This window comes from Pogoniulus pusillus, chromosome 2, assembly GCF_015220805.1.
Source record: "Pogoniulus pusillus isolate bPogPus1 chromosome 2, bPogPus1.pri, whole genome shotgun sequence".
In the NCBI taxonomy this organism is placed as follows: Eukaryota; Metazoa; Chordata; class Aves; order Piciformes; family Lybiidae; genus Pogoniulus; species Pogoniulus pusillus.
Genome location: NC_087265.1, coordinates 14316924 through 14333788, shown reverse-complemented (window position 1 = coordinate 14333788; position 16865 = coordinate 14316924). Strand labels below are relative to the sequence as shown.

Sequence of the window (16865 nt, the reverse complement as noted above, 5' to 3'; positions counted from 1 at the left end):
AGTTTAAGAGGGACAGGGATCTGCTGGAGAGAGTCCAGCAGGGAGCTAAGAGGATGATGGCACCTCTTCAGTTCAAGGCCACTGCAAAAACTGTGCTATTTTTTTTCTGCATGAGACAGTCCATAAACATTTCTGTCTTTTTCTGTCAACACAGAGATATGTAGGAAGGACTGTATGAAAACACATGGAAAACACTGCTCTGTGCCAACATTAATTCAGAAAATGTCAGTATGGTGTGAGCTGTAAAGCAACTTGGCAGAAATTCAAAATGCATACCTGACACTGTGGAACTGTGCATTAAGAAGTGATCTCACAACAAATTAATGTTTCTCCATTAGTGTTCACCAAGTTAAATCATATGTTGTTTTTTTTTTACTTCAGCCTAACTTAGTTAGTAAGCCTTGTGCCAGTTTTTCACCCTTGGACTCCAATCCTGAGGAATGAAGTCAGCACCTTCTATTATTCAGAGTTTCAGAGAAACTATATCTAGGTCTTAAAAATCCCTTATGCTGATTTTATTTACATATACTAAAAGGAATTTAATCTTCTTTTAGAAAAAAGTATAATTTTTATTCCTTGAACGTGTTTGGTCTCAGGTAATATAGTCAGTATCGATCCATCACACTAACTACTTGCATTGACTGTGGAGAAAATGTCTTGGTTCTTCCTATAACAAGCAAGAGTAGGGAAAAAAATGGGACTAAGAGAATTGGTCTTCACAACCCCTTCACCCTCAAAAGCATCTCAGACTATCTCAGTGACCAAGGAGGGCAGCAGAATCACAGCCACCACATCACAGTTGCTACGCAGTGCTCATCATCATCACAGAATCAACCAGGTTGAAAGAGACCTCCAAGATCATCCAGTCCAACCTAGCACCCAGCCCTATCCAGTCAACTAGACCATGGCACTAAGTGCCTCAGCCAGGATTTTCTTGAACACCTCCAGGGATGGTGACTCCACCACCTCCCTGGGCAGCCCATTCCAATGCCAATCACTCTCTCTGGGAAGAACTTCCTCCTAACATCCAGCCTATACTTCCCCTGGCACAACTTGAGACTGTGTCCCTTATTTCTGCAATTAAAAGAACATATCTGACCTGATTAGTCACTTCCTTAGTAACCAAATTCTCTCTTTAGAAATTGGCAAGTTGTATACTGAAGACAAAGCAACCTGAAATGAAATGAGGGTTTTGGAAACATTTTATATTTATCAGTGTTGCATTTTGCATTATATTAGTAGAATGGAAATCAACCAAAACCTTGAAGTGCTTACTGATTTAGTTACATATTATCTAAAATGGACACATCAAGTTTGATATTTTAATGACATTTTCTTAAAATGGTGCTTGCATCCTTGGATTTTGTTTAATGCAGAGCAAATAACAGCACTGTATGCTAGTCACTTGGTCAATGACTCATAAGTTTTCCATGGTAATTAAAATGTGTAGAACCCACACATTCACTGTGAGAAAATATATAACATGACAAGAAGTCCTATCTGACATGTTTAATTTTATAACACACTGTTCCAGAGATGTCACTGCTCAGCTTTTCATTCAAGTACCAATGATGTTGAGAAAGCAGATCTGGGAAGATAGCAGTGCAGCCTTCCAGAGGATTTAATCTGGACAGTGTCAGTGGCATCATTTTATTAACAACTGTCAGCAAGAGAATGCATTGTTACTTAACAAAAAATGTGTCTGACTGACAAGAAATCAAACATTCTATATGGTAGCAGATAGGAAAATATTACACCAAATACAGCCAAATACTTAGTTTTGGCCTTCTTTATTTGAAGATGTGTGGAAGAAGTTATTTTATTTGATGTAAATTTATTTTCAGCTGAGGAGAACAGTTGACATTTGTGCAATTAAAGTCTGTGCTGGGTCATCCTTTCAATATACATGGGATTGAATATGAGAGCAGTGAGTTTAACAAGTGTTACTCAGATGAGGGAATCCAGGATATCCTGTTAGGTTTTCGTACCACTGATTATGACAGGTGATAGTTGCCATTTCTTAATGTTTACTGGAAGTAGTGCTATGAATTAGCCCTACCAAAAACAGTGAGCATTTCTTTCCAAACAATTTAATCCAGTGCTTAGATTTTGGAGGGTTATTTTCTAAAGCATTAAAGCAAATCCTTTTCTCAGTAGCAATAACTGGGATGCAGTTTTTTCCTACTATAGTAAAGTTATGTTGCCTGGCTCAGCCTTGTTGAAGTTGATCTGGATGAGGGCATCGAGTCGGTCATCAACAAGTTTGCAGATGACACCAAGCTGGGAGCAGATGTGGCTGGGTTGGAGGGCAGAAGGGCTCTGCAGCGGGACCTTGACCTGGGATTGTTTAGCCTGGAGAAGAGGAGGCTCAGGGGTGACCTTATTGCTGTCTACAACTACCTGAGGGGTGGTTGTGGCCAGGAGGAGGTTGCTCTCTTCTCTCAGGTGGCCAGCACCAGAACAAGAGGACACAGCCTCAGGCTACACCTGGGGAAATTTAGGCTCGAGATGAGGAGAAAGTTCTTCACTGAGAGAGTCATTGGCTACTGGCATGGGCTGCCCGGGGAGGTGGTGGAGTCGCCGTCCCTGGAGCTGTTCAAGGCAGGATTGGACGTGGCACTTGGTGCCACGGTCTAGCCTTGAGCTCTGTGGTAAAGGGTTGGACTTGATGATCTGTGAGGTCTCTTCCAACCTTGGTGATACTGTGATACTGTGATACTGTAATAGTACTCAACCTTTTCTCAGCAAAATCCCTTTTAAAAACTCATGTTTTAAGCAGATTTTTTTTTGGATGCCAATAAAAAGAAAATCTATACTATTTTGATATGGAGTGAAAAGTAATAAGAAGGCTGAAGATCAAAAAAGTTTAGTTCTAGGCCTGCACATGAATGTGCCTAATCTTGGGCTAATGATTTCAGCTATGGTTTACTGTTGTTTTGGTCCTCAGTTAAAGACCCATTAAGGAAGACAAAATGTTAGGAGGTATGGTATAGCAACAGATTTTGTTGAAAGAGGGAGTATTTATTTATAAGCCTTCAAGTCATTATTTATTCTTAAACATCTCAGACAACACTTCGTTATTTCCACAGTTTGTTGGACAAAAATCGTTTCTTTAATAGGCACTGAAGAATTTGCAGGTTGCCTTGATAACTGAAATAAGCAATTATTTTTAAGACTAATCTGAAGTAATTTCTACTTTCGATGGGAATTGGGTGCCCAAATCCCTTTAGCACAGATGCTTTTGCAGCTCCCTAGTGAAATATTCAAGCAGCGAGAATTTTCAGCTTAGTATGTCTGCTGCAGAGTTATGTCAAACTAGAAGACCCTTTTATTATCCACTGATTCTTCTGGCATAGCATGGAGTATGCAGTATGATAAATAATAAGGGTTCCAATTTTCCACTACCTCTTCTAGTCTTTTATAGCTGCACAGAAGAAGCATAACACTTTATTATTCTAACTCAGTAGCATTTCACATCCATCTAGCAAAAACACAAGTGATGAAGCCTAAGTCAGCATTGTGAGTGAAGAATGAACCAATTTAAACACTTAAAAAAAAAGTGGGTTTCTTCCATTCTTTCTCAGGACTAATTTTCACTCAAAGTTGGATCTGTTTGTTATTGCTAGAACCATTATTATTTATTCTATTTATCATGACAGAGTTGCATTCTTCAGAGTCATAATTATTACTAAATTCTAGTAACAAAATATGAATAGCAATTAAGATCATAATTCTTCTAATTTGCTATCAGAGAAGCAGTCTTTCTGCAGATAAACACTGCAAGCATCCATTCAGGAACATTGTTAAACCTTGAATGCTATGAAGCTATATTCCTGGATATTTTCCTGAGAAGAACTGCTTATTCTAAACCAGAGTGTAGTCTGTACTGCATTTCAAAAGAGGTAATGCCTCAAAATGTACCTTTGGATTTTTGTAGCTTACATCGAGTCAGTCATCAGCAAGTTTGCAGATGACACCAAGCTGGGGGCAGATGTGGCTGGGTTGGAGGGCAGAAGGGCTCTGCAGCGGGACCTTGACTGCCTGGACAGATGGGCAGAGTCCAGTGGGATGGCATTCAATAGCTCCAAGTCTAAATATGTGACTGTGTGACCTGATCCTCATCCTGATGAAATCACTGCTTAACTTGCTTTTGATTTCAGTGGAAATTTAATATAGTTTGCAAAATAGAAGCTAGCAACTCTGGCTTCAGAAATTACTGAGAAAGGAGGTTGAAATAATGGTGGATGGTTTTATTTGGCATTCAATAGTTCCAAGTGCAGGGTGCTGCACTTTGGCCACAACAACCCCATGCAGAGATACAGGCTGAGGTTGGAGTGGCTGGAGAGCAGCCAAACAGAGAGGGATCTGGGGGTGCTGATTGATACCCGCCTGAACATGAGCCAGCAGTGTGCCCAGGTGGCCAAGAGAGCCAGTGGCATCCTGGCCTGCATCAGGAATGGCCTTGAGCTCTGTGGTAAAGGGTTGGACTTGATGATCTGTGAGGTCTCTTCCAACCTTGGTGATACTGTGATACTGTAAAACCCAAGCTCCATAATAAAATAATGTCAGAACAAGCAGTCAAATGACCTAGGTCAGTAACTATTTTCACAGTGAGACAAACTCTACAGATTAACACACTGACAACATTCATTCTTTCCCCAAAAGAACTGTATTGATCTTTGCTTTCAGTAACTAAAAATTACTTTCCTGAGGGTTTCTACTAGGGCCAAAGCCAAGGATTGCTTGCAATTTATCTAAAAGGACAAAACGTTGACATAGCTGCTAACCATAAAATCTGATTTGCACTTTCTTACAGAAAATGGGAAATATGGATTTCCCCCCTCCCAAAAAGCATTTACAAAAATGACAAAGTATGTAGCTTCTGTACCACATACAGTAGATACTCTTCTGACTCAATTCACTATTGAAAATACAGAATCTATTCAGTGAGATTTGTTCTCCATTTCTTCAATGCCATTCCTTGTAGTCTAGTTACTATTAGGATGGTAATTGGCAACTGGTGAGTTCATGTGGCAACTGTGCTAGTTTGACTGTTTTGGTGAGAAGAACTAGATTACAGGCTGTGAAAAGAGAACAATGGTGATGTCTACTTTGCTCACTTGCTGAGAAGTATAGGAACAAGAAATAAAAACACTCAGCATCACTCTCACTTGGGCTGCTGGCTGAACTGCATCTTTCTAACCTCACCCTCCATTTTGGGCTAACCCACTTTGCTTCTTAACCTCTTGGCTGAACCTCTATTCTTCTCTGGGACTGGGGTAAGGTTGAGAGGGGTAGGTGGAAGGTGAAGGGGTGGTTGAGAGCCCCTCCTGGGGACTCAGGTTTCTGGGAGGGGAGTTGTGTTTCTGTATTACCTTTTACCTTGTATATTTCTGTCTATAACTGTATGTACTGTAAATATCTGCTTGTATATTGTGCTAGCTGTAAACATAAGCTTCATTCATTTTCCAGAGCCGGCTGAGTCGAGTCTGGGTGGTTTCTAAAGTGTGGGGGCACAGGGAACACCCAAACCATCACAGGCAGCAAAGACCAGAAGAGACTGGAGTGAAAATGAAATTCCTTATTAGGCTGGCACATCCTAATTCCATTAAATCCATGGAAAATAATGGCAGGGTCTGGAAGGATGAACTTCCCATCATAAGTGAAGATCAGGTTTGTGATCACCTGAAGAACCTGAAAGTGTTCAAGTGCATGGGACCTGATGGGATACACCCAGGGGTGCTGAGGGAACTGGCAGATGAGGTTGCTAAACACCTCTCTATTATATTCCAAATGTCATGGCAGTCTGGTGCAGTTCCCACTGACTGGAAAAGGGGAAATATAACTCCCATTTTCAAAAGGGTAGGAAGGAGGAGCCAGGGAACTACAGGCCAGTCAGTCTTGCCTCTGTGCCCAGTAAGATCATGGAGCAGATCTCCTGGAGGCACTACTGAGACAGAAGAAGAGTAAAGAGGAGACTGGGTGCAATCATCATGGCTTCACCAAGGGCAAATACTGCCTGACAAACCTGGTGGCCTTCTATGCGCAGGTCACAAACTTAATAGTTGAGGGGCAAAAAACTGATGTCATTTACCTGGACCTGAGCAAGGCTTTTGACACTGTCCTGCACCACATCTTGGTCTCCAAGCTGGTGACACATGGGTTTGATGGGTGGATCACAAGATGGATAAAGAACTGGCTTGATGGCCGCACCCAAAGAGTGGCTGTTAACAGGTCCATGTCCAGGTGGAGGCCAGTGACAAGTGGAGTCCCTCAGGGATCAATCCTGGGACCAGTCTTGTTCAACATTGTTTGTGACATGGACAGTGGCATTGAGTGCAGCCTCAGCAAGTTTGCTGACAACACCAAGCTGTGTGGTGCAGCAGACAGGCTGGAGGGCAAGGATGCCATTCAGAGGGACCTGGACAGGCTGGGGAGGTGGGCACAAGCCAACCTCATGAGGTTCAACAAGACCAAGGGCAAGGTCCTGCATCTAGGTCGAGGCAATCCCAAGCACAAATACAGGCAGGGCAGTGAGTGGCTGGAGGGCAGCCTTGAAGAGAGGGACTTGGGGTGCTGGTGGATGAGAAGCTCAATATGAGCCAGCAGTGTGCACTTGCAGCCCAGAAAGCCAACCAGATCCTGGCTGCATCAGGAGAAGTGTGGCCAGCAGGTGGAGGGAGGTGATTCTCCCCCTCTACTCTGCTCTGGTGAGACCCCACCTGGAGTACTGCATCCAGATCTGGAGCCCCTGTTACAAGAGGGTTGTGGAAATGCTGGATCATGTCTCGAGAAGGGCCATGAGGATGCTCAGAGGGCTACAGCAGCTCTGCTATAAGGACAGACTGAAAGAGTTGGGGCTGTTCAATCTGAAGAAGAGGAGGATGCCAGGTGACCTTATTGTGGCCTTTTGGTATCTGAAGGGGGCCTACAAAAGAAGCTGGGGAGGGACATTTTAGGATATCAGGCAGTGACAGGACTAGGGGGAAAGGAGCAAAGCTGGAGGTGGGTAGGTTCAGGCTGGACGTTGAGGAGGAAGTTCTCCACTATGAGAGTGGTGAGAGTCTGGAATGGTTTGCCCAGGATGGTGGCTGAGGCCCTGTCTCTGGAGGTGTTTAAGGCCAGGCTGGATGAAGCTCTGGACATCTTGATCTAGGGTAGGATGTCCCTGCCCATGTCAGGGGGGTTGGAACTAGATGATCCTTGTGGTCCCTTCCAACCCTGACTGATTCTATGATTCTATAAGTCTAATTCACAGTCATTATTTTTGAGATGAATACAGTAAAAATGCATAATTTTCTGATTTTTATGCCAATTGTTTTTCAGATAAGGTTCTTTAAATCTCTACATTTCAAGGAATTTCAATTTCAGTTGAAACTGTGAAGTCTACTGGATCAGTTTTGTACATTTTGCCCCTGACAAATGTATAAATATAAAAACCATTTCAGGGAGAAAAATACCAACAGTCCTCAGATTCTGCAGCTGAGATGTTAAAAATCATCTGTGGAATCTCTGCAGCCAAATCCTTTTAAAACTAAATATGCATTTTCCCAGTGTTTTCTGAAAGCTCCTTCAAAGCTTGTCTTCCTAGCATTCTGTCTGGTTACCTTGATGTTGTCAGTGCAACAGGAAAGATGTTGTAATGATACTTTGAGAAATGAGCTCATGAGAAGTTCAGGAACTTTAAGCACTGATGTAATATGCCACGAACCAACCTTAATATCACAGTATCACAGTATCACAGTATCATCAGGGTTGGAAGAGACCTCACAGATCATCAAGTCCAACCCTTTACCACAGAGCTCAAGGCTAGACCATGGCACCAAGTGCCACGTCCAACCTTGCCTTGAACAGCCCCAGGACGGCGACTCCACCACCTCCCCGGGCAGCCCATTCCAGTGTCCAATGACTCTCTCAGTGAAGAACTTTCTCCTCACCTCCAGCCTAAATCTCCCCTGGTGCAGCCTGAGGCTGTGTCCTCTTGTTCTGGTGCTGGCCACCTGAGAGAAGCGAGCAACCTCCTCCTGGCCACAACCACCCCTCAGGTAGTTGTAGACAGCAATAAGGTCACCCCTGAGCCTCCTCTTCTCCAGGCTAAACAATCCCAGCTCCCTCAGCCTCTCCTCGTAGGGCTGTGCTCAAGGCCTCTCCCCAGCCTCGTCGCCCTTCTCTGGACACGCTCAAGCATCTCAATGTCCCTCCTAAACTGGGGGGCCCAGAACTGAACACAGCACTCAAGGTGTGGTCTAACCAGTGCAGAGTACAGGGGCAGAATGACCTCTCTGCTCCTGCTGACCACAGCATTCCTGATGCAGGCCAGGATACCACTGGCTCTCTTGGCCACCTGGGCACACTGCTGGCTCATGTTCAGGTGGGTATCAATCAGCACCCCCAGATCCCTCTCTGTCTGGCTGCTCTCCAGCCACTCCAACCTCAGCCTGTATCTCTGCATGGGGTTGTTGTGGCCAAAGTGCAGCACCCTGCACTTGGAACTATTGAATGCCAAATAAAACCATCCACCATTATTTCAACCTCCTTTCTCAGTAATTTCTGAAGCCAGAGTTGCTAGCTTCTATTTTGCAAACTATATTAAATTTCCACTGAAATCAAAAGCAAGTTAAGCAGTGATTTCATCAGGATGAGGATCAGGTCACACAGTCACATATTTAGACTTAGTTCCCAACTCACACTTTCTCCTGGGAAAGATATATCCAGTTGATATATCTGCTGGAAAAGGAAAGAGGAAATGTATGCATCTGCATGCACAGGGAACACTAGGCAAAATGCTATCCCATGCACATTTAGATGGCTTTAAACTTTCTTTCTTTCTTTCTTTCTTTCTTTCTTTCTTTCTTTCTTTCTTTCTTTCTTTCTTTCTTTCTTTCTTTCTTTCTTTCTTTCTTTCTTTCTTTCTTTCTTTCTTTCTTTCTTTCTTTCTTTCTTTCTTTCTTTCTTTCTCTCTCTCTCTCTCTCTCTCTTACTCTCTCTCTCTCTTTCTCTCTCTTTCCTTCTTTCCTTCTGTCTTCCTATTGATGTACATGGACAAAATTATTGTTCTTAATTGCTATTATGTACAGCATTTGAAGCTCATGTGCAGAGGTGAAGCATGTTGGTGTGACTTTTTCCACATCTCCAAATGACTGCATGGAGGGAAAGTTATAATGTTCAGTCAGCACCTCAGAAATAGCCATATCCAAGGGTATACCTCTATGTAAGTCAACAAATTGAGAAACACAATTATTACCTGTGATCATCAATTAGTGCAACACTACACTGAGTCCTGTTGAAAGCACCTGCAAATGCTCCCTACTGGAAAATCAGGTTATAGTTTCTTTCTTTTTGAGAGACATAGATAAAACAGTTCATCTTTCTATTATAACCAAGTTTTTAAAGTTCTTTTTAGGGTCTCACATGGTGGGCATCCTAAATAGACAACTTTCAAAGATCAGTGTTTGACTTAAGAGGTATCTGGATCCCATGGACACTCAGTTACAAAGGTAGTCGTGGTATTGTCAATTTCTTATCTGACTTTATGGGGCTGCCTTTACCATTTAAAGTTTTCACTTAAGGAAATATGTGTATGCAAAGTAGCAATCACAGGAATTTATAACTTATTTGTTATTCCAGAAAGTATTAAAAGTAAGTAAAGCATTTAGGCTCACAACAAGGAATGTAAAATCCACCAAACTGCTCCCCATGGTCATGCAAATAGGACAAACGATGCTACAGGACATTTCAGTCAAGATATCTTCCCAATCAGAGGTAACACAGTGTATTGCCTGCATGACACAACATGACTTGAAACAAACCACTTGAGAATTTCTGCGCTCTTCATGAGGCAGTAAAAACATAAATCTGTCTTAAGTTTATTGCACCCTTATGGAAAACAGAATGCAGCGAGCTAGGTCTGAGCTCAAAGTTTCAGCACTTACTTCTAATCCCCATAGGCAAAAAATTTATTTTACATAACTTATATGCAAGGGTTAAAGAAACATCATAGGATTCTGATACCATGCCTGTAAACAGAAAGGAATGACCACAGAATCCCAAAGCACTCTTGTTTCAACTGAAAAGGAAGTAATCAAAATCACTGTCACTTACTCTCTGTTGGCAGCACAGGAGGAAGTGTGGTCTTAGGCTTCTTGGTCTTCTTCTCAGCAGGCTTTGAGGTCTTTGAGGCATCTGCAATCAAAACAAATAATAAAATACAAATCCTAATTAAAAAATAATAAAGCTGCCTATTATACCACTTTGGTTTGGACCTTTCTGCAAAGCTAGAGGAAATTGCTGTCGTTTTTGTTTTTAAGAAGGATATTTTGCACAGACTTGCTAGAGAATGTCATAAAAGGCAGAAGAAGAAGAGAGGGTGAAGCCACCTGTGAAAAGCATCTGCACTGAGAACCTGAGAAAGCAACTGCACAAGAGACTCCACCTAAGCTAATAGTTTTATTTTGACTGCATAGAACAAAGTACAACGTTCACAAAGCTGCTTTAGGTAGGGCATGGAATTGGGAAATGGGAATATCTGAAGCATCATTTCATCCAAAAGAATCACTTGCCATGTCATCTATTCCATTGTTTATACATGTATAAAGATGAATGCATTTTGAAAAGTAGCATGTCCTCTGTAGGTTTAAATCTTTCCAAGAAGATATTATTACATTTTGGTTCATTCCTGAATAAAAATGGCAGAAGAGAAATGACAGGGTACAAGTTTGATGGATTTCATTATTCTCCAGATTGCACAGCTCATATCTGGCAACTACTTGGCACTGCAGGCTCCACTGACAGCTAAGAGACACTGGAAGCTCTCTTCTATGTGTACCTCACATAATACACCTAACAAGAAGGTGCAGCCTTTTTCAACCAGCTTGTCCCAGATCATGTAATTCAAAACCTGACAAACCCAGCTTGTTAGATTGCTTGATTCTGACATTTATATTTGGAAGAAAGAGCCCAAATCTGGATCATGAACCCAGCAATAGTTGTATTAACTTACAGCTTTTGAATATTCAGCTTTCAGAGGATTTGTGAATGAGATAACTGCCCAAAATTTAGTTACCAGAGAAAAGATAATGCGAATGCTTCGAAACCGCCTATTTCAGTCATTTACTTCTAGGTGCCAAAGCATGTCTGCTTGTCGCCCTGAGTTTCCAAAATGTCAACAGAGGAAGACAGAATATCTTAGCAAACAATTCAGAGTAGAAGGCTATGCTAGATCTGAGTTCAGACACTCAGATTTTACAGACTTGTCCCTGAGCTAGTTTAATAACTGAAGTCAAACATTCGTCCATTCTGATTGGAGTCTATGGGGCCAACAGAATTGTAATGATATTTATGCAGCACACTGAGCAGAAGAAAACAACTTTAATTGTTGTTTTAGGTCACACTTCTAATTCAAAAATAACTGACATCCCCTCTGGCAGTCACAGACATGGGATATCAAATGGCATCTCCCCTAATTAGCTGGAGTTTGCTGCGGTGTCACTCCTCAAAAATCTCTTTGCCGTATGAAGCAGCATGCCAGAAGGCAACGGAATAGAGAGACAAGTCAGCCAGAATAAAGGTAAGAAATGTGGTTCTTCTGGTGTCTAGCATTTTGTGAGCAGTGAGCTTCTAATGCCATGAACACCACTACCTGAGTAAGCCAAATAGCTGATGTAACACCACTCACATCATCACACAATGTCGTGAGCTGACAGCCTCCTGTGGTCAGGACTTTGCAAGCCAAAGCGTCCATCCAGCCTTTTAGAGCATGAATCACTCAGTAGGAAACCATAAGTGGAAAATATGCTAAGGAAGGCCTCAGGAAGACAAGCAACTACTTGAAGGACATCAGAAGACAAAGTCAAAGGAAAGAACACCTAGGTGACTGAGGAATTTAAATATGCTGTGTTAGCTCTGAAGAACTACTGTGTGCTTAGCAGTGGATGGGTGTCACAGAATGCTAGATTTTGCTTGAAGCCTTTTCTTTATAGTCTTACCTGAAATTCACTTCCGATAATTATCTCAAATTACAGAAATATAAACAATAGCTTATGAAATGTCTAAGTCAGACTACACTGTGACCATAGTACCATGGAAGGTGTTATTACAGGAACCAATACAAGTAATTGTAATTACACATAAAATGAACTCCTTCTCTGGCTACATGAAGACTGACCCTTTCCGATGGACTTAGAAGATCATATTCTTACCTTGCGTCATGCTATATTAGGAAAACAATTTTTTTCCAGACCTCCTGCCCCAAATACCACATCTGTATGGTATGTATACATACAAATGTGTATGTAACACATTTGTGAAGGCTCAGTACCCAAGATTTATGTTATTTGGCTTGTTTACTTTTGTGTTTAATGGAAAGTGTCAGAGTGTTCAAAGATGTGCTCACTAGAAGGTGAATAGGTAAGCATCACATTTAGTTACTTAAAGCCCTATGAGTAACTTAAAGGCCATGGCACTTTAAAAAGTCAGTGCTCTCAACCTCATGAAAAAAAAACACTTGCCCAAGGCAAAGACTGCTTGGCAGGACTACAGTGTCATCAGCGTAACTGAGGCTGGAAACTGATACCTCCATCAGGAAATCATCCATGTTCTACCTCTACGACAAGCAAAGGTGGTTCAGCTGCTAATTTAGTTTTGTTCACTTCCACTAGAAAACCCAAATAGTCAAACTTCAGTATATGCAAAGAATGGAAAAGCTCTAGATTGAGAAATACACCACACACAGTCCTGAGGCATACCGGTACCCAGGCTGAGACACCAAATTCTTACACACTTTTAAAGAATGCATACAGCTCTGAAGCAAATCTTCATAGGTTCAATTTACTCTCTAAAAAGTTTGTAAAAATAGAGTGGGCAACAGGACAACACAGACTATGGCCCAAGAGTAGTGTCATGCTTCTTTACGATTGGCATTGAATTAGGTACTGGCCAAAAAGCACAGAACGCAAAGAGGCAGAGTTCTTTTTTTGTGTACGTGGTTCATAAAGGTTGGTACTGGGAAATAAAGGGAGGAACATCTAAGGAAAGATTTTCCTGCATCCAGCAAAGTACTTACCTTCTACCAGCACTTTGCAAGCACATTCAGCTTTTCCTGCTGCATTCTCAGCCAGGCATTTGTATTCGCCCCCATCTTCAGGCATGGCTTTCTCAATGGTAAGTGAACATAGTGTCCCTAATACAATAATAAAAAAAAGGAGACAGATCAAATGGATGCTCACAAAAAACTTAGTGCTCTTAAGGAATAGAATTCATCAAATGATAACAGAATGACACAAGGTTAAGGGCTGGAAGGGACCTTGAAAGACCATCTAGTTCAACCCAGCTGCCAGAGCAGGATCACCTACACCAGATAACACAAGAATGCATCCAGGCAGGTCTTGAATATCTCCACAGAGAGGGACTCCACAACTCCCTAGACAGCCTTTTCCAGTGTTCTGCCACCCCTTATTACAATCCAATCCTTTAATACAGGTGATCCTTACTGCTGGAAAAAAGATCACATCTTGAGTACTGTGTCCAGTTCTGGGCCACTCAATTCAAGAGAGACATTGAGATACTGGAACGTGTCCAGAGAAGGGCAACAAAGCTGGTGAAAGGCCTGGAACACAAACCCTGTGAGGAGAGGCTGAGGGAGCTGGGGGTGTTTAGCCTGGAGAAGAGGAGGCTCAGGGGTGACCTCATTGCTGTCTACAACTACCTGAAGGAAGGTTGTAGCCAGGTGGGGGTTGGTCTCTTCTCCCAGACAACCAGAAACAGAACAAGGGGACACAGTCTCAAGTTGTGTTGGGGGAGGTATAGGCTGGATGTTAGGAGGAAATTATTGCCAGAGAGAGTGATTTGCCATTGGAATGGGCTGTCTAGGGAGGTGATGGAGTTGCCATCCCTGTATGTGTTCAGTAAAACACTGGATGAGGCACTTGGTGCCACGGTCTAGTTGATTGGATAGAGCTGGGTGCTGGGTTAGACTGGATGACCTTGGAGTTCTCTTCCAACTTGGTTGATTCTACGATTCTATGTTTTGTCCTTAAAAATTCAGCCTTAGAATTGGGACTTTATTAATGCTAAGTAAATATAAGACACAGTGATAAATAAGTTGAATCTTATTGCTGTTCCCTAGGATATCCAAAGTGGTTGCTGCACTACATAGAGAAGACCCAGAGCTGAGTCTCTGCTGCTGTTCTTTGTCTCATAGCAAGGATAAGAAGTGATGATATTTTTTTCAGCATATATCACTGTGAGATCACTGTGCTGATATTTTTTTCAGGAGTGCTAGTAGTGTAGGACTGTAAATAAGAGGGCTTCTGTCAAATGGCCATCTGCAATATTTCGATTTAGCCTTATCTCTAGCACTCCCATAAGCATCCATGGTGTGAAAGTAAAACTTCAGCTTAGTGCTCAAGTTTCAAAATGGCACTGAGAGACATCTTCTTTAAAGGAGCACTTCTGATATTGTAAAATATCTTTTAGAAGCTCCAATATATCAGTGTCAATGGATTTGTTGTCATTGCAACAAATCCATTTATTTTAAAATAAGAAAGCAACCTTTTACTTCATTGGGTTTACAGAAACAGGATGTGACATTAGCTCTGCAGTTACCAAGGGAAGCCTGGTATGACCCAAGGGAAATACATTTCCTTTTGAAAAACAAAACTCTGCGAACCAAACCAGAAGCTGTTCCCAGTATTTGGGGGATGAGGAAGAACTGTGGGTTTTGACAGACATTGAGCTCTTGGACGGGGTCCAGAGGAGGGCCATGAAGAAGATCAGAGGGCTGGAGCACTTTTGCTGTGAGGACAGGCTACAAGAGTTGGGGCTTTTCAGCCTAGAGAAGAGAAGGCTTCGAGGAGACCTTATAGCAGCCTTCCAATATCTGAAGGGGGCTTGCAGGAGGGCTGGGGAGGGAATATTTATATGCTCCCTCCCTGGAGATTTTCAAGGCCAGGCAGGATGATGCCTTGTGCAACCTGTTCTAGTGGGAGGTGTCCCAGCCTATGGTGGGGAGTTGGAACTAGGTGATCTTTGAGGTCCCTTCCAACCTAAACCATTCTATGATTCTATGTTCACTTGCATTGCTTGGAACAACAAGGTACTTTGCTCCCCTGGGAGAATTCCAGTTAGAACACTCCAGGCTTTCCTTTTTGAAGCATCCCTCATTATGTGAGGGTGAAGTGTGGACTTACTTTCTCCTTCCTCATTAGAAAGCCTGGCCTGCCCCCTAAACACAGTCTGAGTCTGCTGTTAGCTTGCTCAGAATGCCTCCACCTTCCACTTATCTCAGCTGCAGTGACAGCTTCCCTGCTTCCTCTATTTGCCTTTCTCACAGTCAGTCCTAATTAATAGCAAGATTAGATAGATTATTTTGTTTAGATGTTTTCCCTGTGTCCTGAGATATAAAGAAATTTCCCAGCATCACTTGTGATTTGCCACCTTTCTTTCGATGTTAACTGGAAGCTGCCTTCTGTCTTCCAGGGTGTCTTATCCCAAGCTCCCCCTCAAATACATCCCTTGTTCTGTGGGGAGATGGCAAAGAGACTGGTGCTTGAAAACGACCCTCAGCCTTGAAAAGAGCATCTCTCTATCAGAAGAACTTGAAGAGCTTACTGGTTTCCCTTGGAGACCAGACCTCAGTTCTAATGTGTTGGTTATGGTGTTGGCATTCAGATTTTCCCTCACTGTAAAGATAGATGTCATTATTTAAGATAAATCCTATTAAAAAAAACCAAACAACCACACCCCCCCAAAAAAACCAAAACATTCAAATGGTTCCTAACAAATTTAGTTTGCCAGACACACACAAGGGTCAGCAGAAAAATAATTTTTCCCTTTGCAACATCCTCCACAGGATCAAGAAGCAATAAATAATTTCTATTTCCCCCCTGAGAAATGATGCAAAAACTATCTTAGAAGAGGGGCACTGACCCCTCACTCACATGTGCTGTGCTCAGCCAACCATAGGGTGAAAAGAAAAGCCATGCTCCCTGCTTGAGGCAGCCCTTGCCTGTGAGTCAGGCTGAGCCAAAAATGTCACGAGCTTCAGTTCCATTCCAAATGGAGGAGGGACACTAGCAAAGTATTCTTGCAGGCATCTAGCAAACATAAATTCACATGCCTCTGCTGTTTAAAGACACAACTGGAAAGCAAGCCAAAGATAATTTCCAGTCTAAGATTTTGTATAAGCCTATGTAACATAATTAGAAAAGATCACATATTAAAACCTAAAATGCAATTGCAAAGGAATATAAACTATGGAACAAAGCACATACACACAAAGATCTCTGACTATCTTACTGCAGGGGATGAGTCTGGCTTGTGGGAGAACTGGACCATTAACGGACTGAAACAAGGCAGCATTTACTTTAGTTTCTGCTGGTTTTCAACCTGCTCAAAAGCCCTTCCTCAGCTCACTGAAGACAAATGTCACATTGGGTCATTCCTCACCACTCACAAAGTTGCAGTGTTATCCATACATCATACTGCAGCAATATAACACCTCATGAGAAACACTTTCTTCTGCAATATATACAGAAACATCCCACTCTAACAATAAGTCATTCTTTAGTTATACTACAGTCTATAAGCAGATTCTAGTTTCTCATTATGATCTTTGACTTGCCCTGTGCATTCAGTGGTCCATTAGTTTTGCTTCTAGAAGCTATCCCTGGCCAGGTTGCGTGGCAGAGGTCTGATTGAAGATGCATTTGACTTCACAGAATCACAGGATCAGTCAGGTTGGAAAATACCTTCTAGATCATCAAGTCTAGCCTATTACCCAACATTATCTAATAAACCCAGGCAACCAGCAGCAGAACAAGGGGACACAGTCTCAAGTTGTGCCGGGGAAGGTCTAGGCTGGAAGTTAG

At 42.3% G+C, this 16865-nt stretch overlaps 1 protein-coding gene across 1 annotated transcript in view; it reads right to left on the bottom strand.

Annotated features, from left to right (window-relative positions):
* Positions 1-16865, bottom strand: part of MYLK (myosin light chain kinase) — a 165668-nt gene that overhangs the window by 55386 nt on the left and 93417 nt on the right. The window contains exons 16-17 of the mRNA XM_064157004.1: positions 13061-13177; positions 10102-10182 (exon numbers count right to left, since the gene is read on the bottom strand). Coding sequence (XP_064013074.1) covers positions 10102-10182; positions 13061-13177 — 198 coding nt within the window. The remainder of the gene's footprint in view (positions 1-10101; positions 10183-13060; positions 13178-16865) is intronic.